Source organism: Urocampus carinirostris, chromosome 5 (genome assembly GCF_059441175.1).
Source record: "Urocampus carinirostris isolate Australia breed hairy pipefish chromosome 5, RoL_Ucar_1.0, whole genome shotgun sequence".
Classification (NCBI taxonomy): Eukaryota; Metazoa; Chordata; class Actinopteri; order Syngnathiformes; family Syngnathidae; genus Urocampus; species Urocampus carinirostris.
Window position 1 is genome coordinate 24277972 of NC_142353.1, and position 11484 is coordinate 24289455.

At 36.7% G+C, this 11484-nt stretch overlaps 1 protein-coding gene across 2 annotated transcripts; it reads left to right on the plus strand.

The window, feature by feature from the left end:
* The first annotated feature begins 2359 nt into the window (after nucleotides 1-2359).
* On the plus strand, nucleotides 2360-11211 carry LOC148365834 (homeobox protein orthopedia-like). 2 transcript variants are annotated; one of them, XM_088335106.1, is made up of 3 exons: nucleotides 2360-2506; nucleotides 2805-3214; nucleotides 9270-11211. In XM_088335106.1, exons 1-3 carry the CDS (start codon nucleotides 2470-2472, stop codon nucleotides 9771-9773), a joined length of 951 nt encoding a protein of 316 aa, XP_088191232.1. In that variant the 5' UTR covers nucleotides 2360-2469; the 3' UTR covers nucleotides 9774-11211. The 2 variants fall into 2 exon arrangements, with proteins under 2 accessions (XP_088191232.1, XP_088191231.1); XM_088335105.1 differs by having other exon boundaries at nucleotides 2367-2545.
* The last annotated feature ends 273 nt before the right edge of the window (nucleotides 11212-11484 follow it).

Below are 11484 nucleotides of genomic sequence, written 5' to 3' on the forward strand. Positions count from 1 at the left end.
TATGCATGTATTTTGACGTCTATGTCTAAATGTTGTTGTTGTTGTTATTGTTATTATTATTATTATTATTATTGTTATTATTATTATTATTATTATTATTATTATTATTATTGTTATTATTATTATTATTATTATTATTATTATTATTATTATTGTTATTATTATTATTATTATTATTATTATTATTGTCATCACTATTAATATTATTATTATTTGTATTGTTAAACGCAATAAATTTAACAAATAAGGTCAAAAGACTCATTTTCCTTAATTCGGGTAAGAATTTATCAGCATATGTTAAAATGAAAAAATTAATAATACTGATTTACTTCAAACACGTTGAGTAATTGTTCATCTTTTAAATAATGAGGAAATTACCGATACAATATTCAAATACATGAAATACATTAATTATAATTGTTTTGTGAATTGTTGTTATTTTTATTGTCCTTGATTTTAGTAGTAGTTGTGGTAGTGTTGTTTTTGTATTATTGTATTGTTCCTTGTTTTGTTCATTGTTTTCTTTGTTAATTAATGATTGGTGTGATTTTTTTTCGGGCTGTGCCATAAAATTCATTTTTTACATCCGAACATTAAATATTTTCTTTTAAATCATGTTGTAACAAACACCACACAACAAAATAAACAAAACACCTGAAAAAAAGGGTGACAGATAGAAACCATTGTATTGTATAAATAAATACAGTATTATAGAGATGCAGAAATGTAATGGTGATGCTAAACATTATAGAATATGATTATGATTATATATGGGGAAAATTATAGATTTGTAACATTTCGAAAAACCAATGTTACATTTTATGTGTAAGGGTTTAATAGACATATCATTGTGTACTACTACAGGTTTTACTGTTGTTTGTGTTGTTGTTTTGGAAAACAAATTTCGTTTCAACGGCAAAAGAAGCAGATCTGATCTATTGACAGTCAGTTCTTTTCAATCATATGAATTTTGTAATGTTTTCCAAAATATGTAACTAAATATTTAACAAAAAAACAATATACGTATCTGCCTAGCTAGCAAAGTAACTCACAAGCTAACTAACTATATATATAAATAAATAAATCAATACAATAAACAAAAAATTAAGAAACAAATAATAACAAAATAGATAGATGAAGAAATGAAAAAAATGACAAAATAAAGAAATAAATGAAGAAATGAAGAAATAAATGAATAGATAAATAGACTAATTGACGAACTGATAAAAAATAAACACAAACGTGGTTTTGAAGTCCCTTTTTCTCTTGGCTCACGGATTTACAGACACCCATGTTGATGTTGATGATGCTGTAAATCTGCATCCCTCCGTCCACCTCACATCCACGTACTGGTCCATCTTCTTGCAGTATTTTCGCACCGCGCTTTTACTCTGCATGCATCCTGACTGGTCGAGCACAAAAGAGATGGAACATGAGCGGGTTTGATGGGACTCTTCGCTCGGACGCTTCCTTTGTCAATCCCCGGCGTGTGCTGCTCCATTCACCGGCCTCAACCCAAACATCTGCTCCGAGAATGGGGGGGAATAAAATAAAATCGGGGGGAATCCTCCAGCATGGTGCAGTCTCAGATCAATGTTTGGCCCCTCTTTTAATTGTGTAACAGTCTTAAGCTTAACCCCCCCCACCCCAACCTTCTTCTTTTCAAGCGTTTAGGCTCCTGCACGTCTGATTTAGTCCCAAGCAAAGCGGGCCTAAACGTCTCTAATTGCCAACGCCTTGATGAAAAGTCGATGGCGGTTAAAGCGGCCCGATCACTGAGCCAGACTACGATCCATCTGTACTCGTTTCTTTATTTATTTCCTCCATTTGTCTCCACAAATCACCTGCCAGCCAGCGCTGCGAAGCTTATTTGTTTTGTTTGTGCAACCTAACAGGAAATAAATCGCTAATTTGCATACTTTCAATTCCTATATTGAGTATTATTATTTGTTAATGTCGTGCACTCAAAGTGCGACTGCTTTCCAATGTAGCGTTAATTTCACTCTTATTTTTTTCCGATTTCACGCGTGTGTTCATACTGAAAGCGCGCCTGTGTGGAGATTAAAAAAAACTATTAAGAGGTTTTAACAGGGAATAATTTGAGCATGAAAAAAAAGATAATAAATCAGAGGTTGGTATGTCACAATTGAATTATATTTTTTATCCGTGCACGTTTGGCTGTGGGCGCGTGCATAAAAAAAACGGAGCTGGGATAGGGTGGGGGTCTGGGCGCTCGAGTGGGTGTTGGTTCACTCGGATCCTTGCCTCTGATTGGTTCTTATTTGAGGAAGCTTTCGGCTTGCAGCCACTAATAAGCGCCTCCCATTCCTTCTAAGGGCCATTATAATGCAAGAGGTCTCCTTTTTTTAAGCACAAAGCGAATTTTGCTTCATTTACAACATCTATGCCCCTTAAATTGTTTGTAGGAGCGTTTAGCCCGGACCTCTTTTCGCCCTGGAGCGTTACGCGATGCTATCCCACGCCGACCTCCTGGATGCTCGGCTCGGTGAGTTCTCGGCTCTAAACCCGGGAGCTAAACTCCACTGTAAGATAACTTCTTATTTCACCTTGTGTGAGTGTGTGTTCGCCTGTGCGCGTGTTGTGTGTGTACTGATCAATTTGAGGATGTACTTAATTATTGTTTTGCCTGAATTAGGAGTCATTTGACAGGATAAATGTGATTAAGACCCGCAGCTAAATTAACTTAATTTATTATTTTCTCATATTTTTTCATTAGCGTGCATGTGGGAGAGAGCGTTTCCTTCTTTTTTTGAATGTAATTACACTCTCGTTATTCCCCTCAGGGATGAAAGATGCTGCAGAGTTGCTCGGACACCGAGAGGCTCTCAAATGTCGCCTGGGCGGTGGGGTGCCGGACCAGGGCCATCCAGGGGACATGGCCCCTGGTTCAGATTCCGTCGAGGGAGCCACTCTCCTTCCCGGCGAAGATGTCATCACTACGGTGGGATCCAACTCTGCAGGCATGCCGGTGAACGGAAAGGAGCCGGAGAAACAGCAGCAGCAACAGCAGCAGCAGCCTCAACAGAACTCCGGCGGGCAGGCCAGTCAACAGAAACAAAAACGGCATCGAACCCGATTCACGCCAGCGCAACTCAACGAGCTTGAGCGAAGCTTCGCCAAGACGCACTACCCAGACATCTTCATGAGGGAGGAACTGGCGCTCCGGATCGGCCTGACCGAGTCCAGAGTCCAGGTAAGACACCAGCGATACGTTAAATAAAAGATCCAGGATGCGTTAAAATTATTTTGCAATCTTATTTTGAGATAGAAATATTTCAAAAAGGGCTTAGTTTTGGTGCAGAAGGAGGTGAAGCCTCCCCACTAATAACAAGCATTGATTTTGTCCCCACTGATATTATGTTATAATTAAAAAATTCACCTCACCGATGCCAAGACCAAACCTACACTCTTACATTCAAAAATGTTCAACTGCTGTGTTCAGTTGCGTTTGTGTCGCTGTCCATTGTGCTGAAGAAATGAGTCCATTATTCAAAGCGTCCTTTCGTGTGTTATTATATATATGCAATTAGCTTGGCTAATAGACCCAATAATAAGCCCAGGCACCCATAATATCTTATAACAATGCAAGATTTTGTTGAATCGATGAGTCCACATTTTGTTTATAGTCCATACATGTCAACGTATTCGTTTTCCCGTATTTTATACGTTTTTGGGGTATTTTTCAAATCGTGTACGCCCTGTAGCATTTTTGCACATGGGGGGACCGTGGGGGGTGTTTTCACTTAAACTGATCTCATCGTATCAGTGGGGAATAATTTTTAAAAAGTGAAATGATTTCTTGTGTTGTTTATTTGATAAATAAAATAATAAAAAAATACACGAATTAATTTTGTTTTATTCTACATAGTCTGTCTTGCTGTGAGTAACTGGCGTAGTGCTTGTAAGGTTTATTATCGTTACATAAGGGAAATTGCCAAAAAATAAGAGGCACGATTGGCTGAGGTTTACAGATATAATAGTCTTTAAGTTTAATGCATTTTACCCTTAAAAATCCAAATTGAAGTATTTTCTGAAATACACCGGTTCATAATTTAAAGAAAAATAACCAAACACTACGAAAATAATTTTCCTTGCAAAGAAATATTAATTAAAATGATACACATATGTAAAATAAAAGTGTAGAAAACAACATAGTAATGATATATAATAAACATGTGTTTTCATTGACTTAAAAAAACACTGCAGTAATAAGAGCAGACCTATTCAGTTTTTATACTCCTCACTTTTTATTTTTATAAACCTATTCTATACAGACAATGAAACGAAAAATTTTTTTATTTACGTGTATTTATAACACAAAGGTTTGTGAAATCGGTTAAAATGATCGAAAGCCCCCAAAAAGCTGTACAAATTTGAGTTATTAATCAACCATAGGGTCAAGTGGCCGCCCTCAAATATATGTGTTTTTTTTAAATGGCATGAGGGATTGCATTTGCTTTGTGGCGCTCGCCTCTGGCGTAACGCGTGAATGCACCGCATGAGTGCAAGTTTATCACAATTGAGCTTGATGAAATATTTGCACGCGTGTTTTGGTTTACAGCGCAAAAACGGGCGCTGAAAAATACCCGTATTAAATTCTACCTTGTTCGTTTTTTTACCTTTTAAAAATTCGAAAAAAATAAACAGTTTTAAATCTAAAATCACATAATTGCATTTTCATTAAAAACTTTCGTTTAAAATTCTTCCACTAACCCTAGTATGTTGAAATTTGAATGCATCTCAAGGTCACCTTCACCACAAGTTGTATTGTATTATTTAATGTCACTAAGTGACCCATGAATTAATATATGACCTTTCTTTTTTATTAATGTAAATATACTGGGAGTTGTAAATTAATTACAAAAAATATTCTAAAAGGCTGTGTAATAAGCTTTATATACAACATACAATGTATTTATTGTTATACTGTCACAAGTGGTTGAAAGAAAAACACAATCTCAGCACTTAACACATCCAAATTTCTGCTCAGCTTCGTGAATTTGCAATTGTATTTTTGTATAACAAATATAAATATTTTCTCATGTATTCGTCAAACACTAACCCGTTTTAATTTACTTTATCTTCACCTGCTGTGTATTTTAAATAAGGATTGGAAAACAGCTTCAACAAATAAAAATAATGAAATTAGAAAGAAAAATGAATGTTTGTTTGAACATGTTTATGTTGAACCAAAAGAAAAACAAAAGAACTACAAATACTGAGAAATACAGATCAAATTACGGTAAGAAATTAGAAACGAAAAATAAACGTCTATTTTGGAGTACTTTGTTGTGGTTTTCCATTTTGTGTCATCTTCGTTTTGCGATTGGACATAGAAATGCGTGCAAACAACTCCTTACCAAACAAAAAAAAATAGAGAAACATTTACATTTACATTTACAAACTGTGAAAATATATAAATCCTGCAAGTGTCTTATTTATCGACTTACTTTGTAATTGTCGATGCTGCTAAATCTAATTGCACTACTTTTTCATTTCGCTATTGTTACGATGCACTATTTTCCTTGCACTATTATTACAATTTCGACCCGTCTCCAAGCACTTCCGTGTAAATATATACGATTATTTACCCTGACATATTTTTGTCATGTTTTTTTGGTGTCACGTCTAATCTCGTTGCAAACTATTGTCACTACGTTGTTCTGAATGCCAATGAAGACAATTTACTTTTTATTTGTAATTTTGAAAATTCGGTGACACGATTTTTAGGGTGGTTGTTCAAAATAAAATCAGACAATTTCGTGGTGCTTTACAAAGTGAACAATTGGCCAATTTGTATTTATTTTGTGGGTTGAGAGTGGGGGTGTTATCCTCCCACCCCAAAATAAACATCTTTTCGATGAGTTGTTTTAAAAAATATATACATTTTTTATATTTTCATTTGTAGTTTAAAAATTAAACCAGATATTTAGGACATGATACGTTTATTATGTTTTATTCAATTAAATTAAAATTCCGTCGTACATTATACATACCTGTCAACCTCAGCTGCTTGTTCCTCTTATTGATGATTACAATTTCATTTATTAAGCAATAATAAACCACACAGCGCAGCACCAATTGACAAACAGCAAGACATGTTTGCAGAATAATAACAAATATAATTTGGATAAACACGTTTATTTTGTTTGGTAAATCAATGCTTGATCGAGTATAAGTGTACAGCGACAATTTTAGCAAATGTTGTCATCTGCTACGAGTGATCGAGACCATCCGGATTAGAGACGAAATGCTCAAGACGAGATCGGTGAAATAAAACAAAAGTGTTTATAAATGTATTTTAGCAAATATCCAACGGTGTACACGATTTAAAATGATCGAAACGAATAGCTCTAAAGGCATGTTAAACAAAGTGATAATAGCCAGTTTTTATTTTATGTTGGGGAATAGAGAATGGGGGTTTAATTTCACCCTATAACAAACAATTTTCGGATGGATTATTTTAATAAAATTACATTTTTTAGTATGAATCAATTGTAAATATAAAAAATTGAACAAATATCTGGGAGGTTCTAAGTTACTAGTAGTCATTTTTTTAAAATTAAATATGTTTAACTAAATTGAAATAAAATTCCATATTTGCCATCGTATACGTCTTTATACATTTTAAATTGGGCATGTCGTAACAATTTTTGTACGGGAAATGTTTCCTTTCAAAAGATACTGCTACTTCTAAGCAACACTGAATTTATTGCAAATGGCGTAAGAACCAAGATTATCAAGAAAGAATAGCATGTGTTATTTGGTAAAAAAAAAAAAAAAACGTATCTACACAAATTGTCCAATTTCGAATCCAAACTCAAAAGCCAACCCCCACCCATTTTTTTACTGTACTGTACTGTATTTTGTTTTTATTTTTGTTTTTATTCATACAGTATCGCTGTTTTATTCTGTGTACAGCCACAGTGGGTGAAAGGCACTTCTAAATGAATATTTTATTATTATTATTATTATTATTATTATTATTATTATTATTATTATTATTATTATTATTATTATTATTATTATCATTATTATTATCATCATCATCATCATTATTATTATCATCAACATCAACATCATTAGTAGTTTTATTATTATTATCATGTCTATTTTTAATGCTGCATAGTCTGTCTTGCTGTGAATAAATAGGTACTGCGTTGTGTTTATAAGGTTTATTAAGGCTTAATAAGGGGAATGGCAATCATCAATAAGGGAAGCAATTGGCTGAGGTCTACAGGTCAGCAATTCAATTCAAATTCCTTGGTGCAAAGTGTTTAAAAAGCCGCGGGTATTGTGCCGAATAACCCCCCCCCCCCCCCCGGCATGAAAAGTTCCCCCTCACGCAAACGTCACTAAAACGACTTCGTATCTAATTGTTGGGGGGTGATAAAGTAAAGCACGGAGCATTTGCTGCTTGTATACCTTGCAGAAATACCTTTTGAGCAAGTTAAAAATACTGACTTTGGCGAAAGGATATGTCCCTGCATGAAATGTTTCCCCTCGCCTAAACGTCTCTAAAACGACACCGCCTCTTCTTACCAATTGATGGACACATAAATGAGCTGCTTTTATTGCGATTAACCAGTGATCCTAAACAGTAATTTTTTTTTAAGTGATCACGTACTATTGGTGGGGACGAGTGATGGGAATACCAACGGCTATTATGGCTCCCAAACGGCTCTTCAGATTATTTTGTTGCTTTAATCCATATATTATCAATTCATATAAAACAGTATGGAAAGAAGTACACAAATGGGGGAAATATAACGTGAAAGGGGGGAAAACGACAAAAAAAAATAGAATAGAAACTAAGGGATAAAAAAGAAAAGAAAGAAGATATAAAAGGAGAAGAAAATGCAAGAAAAGAATAAAAAGCTAGGAAAAAAAGAAAAGAAAATGAATAAAAGTAAAGAGAGAAAAGAAGAAAAAAGATAGAAAGGGGTAGAAAATGGTCAGAAATAAAGAAAAGAGAAAAAAGAAAAAAAGATTACAAGAAAAAAGTAAAACGCCAAGAGAACGAGAAAAAAAGAAGAAAAAAATGAAGAAAAAAAATTGAATAAAGCTAGGAAAAGAATAATAAAAACACAGATTTTGGGGGGTCCCATCATCAGTATATTACCAATAATAATATAAAATAATGCCGAAAATTAATTAATTGTCTAAAAAATTCTATCATTCGACTAAATTATATTATCAATGTTTTTTCACTCTACATTGAACCTTTAACGCATTTGACCGTTGAACTTGTTTTTAATGCCAAGCAACTTTAAATACAAGCAACTCAGAATCTCTTAAAAACACACCAAACAACAAAATGTCAATGAAAGAAATTTATTTTTCAGTGCAACAACCAATACACTATGAAATACAATAATGAACTTTAATAGTTTGTAATGCTAATTCTGAAACACAGTATCCCAGAGAAACACGGGATAATAAAAATCCAATATTTAAGATGTACACCCGAATATAAATCACAAAGCAATGTTAACTTTTTATATAGTAAATACATTTGAATACAGCAACCTAGAATCTCTGAATAAGAATGCAGTTTGACCAATCATGAGAAAAAAACGCGTATCGAAGGGAACCGTTGTTCTAAAATTATTTTTATCTACCAATACCTGCACGCACACAACTAATTGTGCAAATAGTGTTTTTCTGTTATAGTTTTCTAGCATGGTGTAACTCTGAATTATTATAAACTGATTATAACAAACCAGGGTTGGCATGCATATATTCACTGCGTGATTACCTTGGTCAACAAACGTCATGCTAGAAAGCCACCACAGAAATGAAAATGTGCTAGGCTTGAAGCTATGTCACTATTTTGAAGCAGTGAAAGAGTCAAATAAGACTAGATTAAAACCAAAATCGGAAGTAATCACTGCTGTAAAAGAGACTCTTTATGATTAAGGGCTATACAAATAAAAATGACTTGACTTGACTGTAAATGGCACTAATCGGTGTCAGTATTGTCCTTGCGCATGCGCACTGGCCATTGATAGATCAGCTCTTCGGTGGGAAAGAATTTCAAAATACCAGGTCTTGATTGGTGGGGAGCCATCACTCACAAGAGTCGTCTCATAGAGCTGTTTCGTCCACAAAACGACACATCACTAGTGTGGTTGCACCCCCTCCGTCCAACCCAAAACTACGCCCTTGTCGCAAAAAAAAAGAAAAGAAAAAAGAAAAAGGCATTGGTTTCCTGTATAACACCCGGGTGTCCTCCATTGGGCCCTTAGGTCTGGTTCCAGAACCGACGCGCCAAGTGGAAGAAGCGAAAGAAGACCACCAACGTGTTCCGCGCCCCCGGCACGCTGCTGCCCACGCCGGGCCTGCCCCAGTTCTCGGCGGCAGCGATGGAGAACAGCCTGTGCTCGTTCCACGCCAACGACTCGCGCTGGGCTACGGGCATGCCGGGCGTGTCTCAGCTGCAACTGCCGCCCGCGCTCGGTCGCCAACCGCCCGGGATGGCGCAGTCGCTGTCGCAGTGCAGTCTGGGCCACGGGCCGCCGCCCAACTCCATGGGGCTCTCCAACGGGCTCTCCTCCAACGGCTCCGGCCTGCAGTCGCACCTGTACCAGTCGCCTTTCCCCGGCATGTCCGCATCGCTCTCGGGCCCCACGAACGTATCGGGCTCCCCGCAGCTCTGCACTTCCCCGGACAGTGACATGTGGAGAGGGACCAGCATCGCGTCCCTCCGGCGCAAGGCGCTGGAGCACACAGTCTCCATGAGCTTCACTTAGTGACTTGTACATATAAAAAAGCCAAAACGCGACACACCCCTCCCCGATTTATCGATAGTTCTTGCGTGACGTCAAGCATATCCTCGAATGTAAACAGTTGGCCATATTGGATGGGTTCACCATACGCAGTTTGATCTTCTCACGTGTCATACACATTTGGTTGGATCTTCAAATGAAAGAAGAATTTGTAAGGTGTTGTTTTGGGAAACTTTAACGTTTATTTTCGGATACGATTACCAGAGCGAGAACCTCAATTGCAAAACGCTCTTCTCAGACAGTGGGCGCGCACCATAACCCCTAGGCGAAAATATTGCACCCTTTTCCCGCCCAAAATGAGCACCAAAGAAAGCCACGAGTGTCCGGGAACACCTGCCCGAAAGGGGTTCACCCTCAGAGCAGTAATAGGCTTACACTTAATAACACAATGTGACCACCATGGAAGGCCTGGGCACGCAAAACGCATAGTCGATTAAAGAGCGCCATTCGCCGGCAAAAACGAGTTTCAGAAATCGCCTTGATTGATCGGTAAACCCCACACCACAAACTTTTCTCTAGCGCAAGGATACAGGAACCTATATGTCTCGCGAGCCAGATATGGCTCTTTTCATGAGTATATACGGCTCAGATATAAAATTGAATTCAAGCAATACTCTTCAAAAGTGTTTAGACTCTGAAAAATATAAATGGAATATGGTGCACGCACAGCAAAATATCTCGAAAGTGTTGTGCAGTAAATAAATACAATAGTCGTTGCCACAGTTTACAGTCAAGGTGTCACATCAAAAGACCCCGAACGTCACTAAGTAATCCTGATTATGGAAGCTTATTAAACAAATTTGGTTCACTGTTAGGATATATTAATATAAAAACCCACAGAACAAACTGCAAACACCCATAAATACCAGGGGTGGGCGGAGCTATGCACACAGCCCACTTCTCTCTGCCTGGCGCCGTCTACACCGAAAGTAAATATGTCAGTCTCCTCGTTTGCAGTATGTTGTGACATTTTTTACCAAAAAAAACTGCTTGGACCTTGTTTTGACATATGTTTTCATACGAAAATAATAAAGGTCAAAATGAGTCTCAACGATCTTAAATAATTGCGGGTGGGAGACCATGTTCTTTATTGATATGGGACACGAGCTCTGGCATTATTCGTATTTTATAGATTTGATCAAATCGTCCAACGTCACACAGTGAAATGAAATGCACTGAAAATTTAGATTTTGTCTGAAGAGCGGATTTGGCGGTTTTGCTGAAATTTGTTTTCAAATAGATGGTATGGCTCTCACTCAAAAAAACAAATGATTCATTTTGCTATTATGGCTCTTTTGGGTCCAAAAGGTTCTCGACCCCTTCTCTGTCGCAACTTAACTTAGCCCGGAACGTTAACAACAGCTTAACCAGAGTTTTGATTGCCATATTTTGAATGTCAATCACAATAGAGATAGATAGATAGATAGATAGATACTTTATTCATCCCCTAAGGGAAATTCACATTTCCAGCAGCATCCCTGAGCTGAGAACAGTACAATAATAAAGCCAAAAGAATACAATATACAAATACCCAGTGTGACGTGCAAATGCCCACTTTAGCATGTTATATAGAGTAACCAAATAGTGCTACACAGAACACATAATGCAGTAAGATTCAGTAATATCCAATGTAGGTGGTGTGGTTTAATGTGGGCCTTTACTCTGCCGGGTGGAG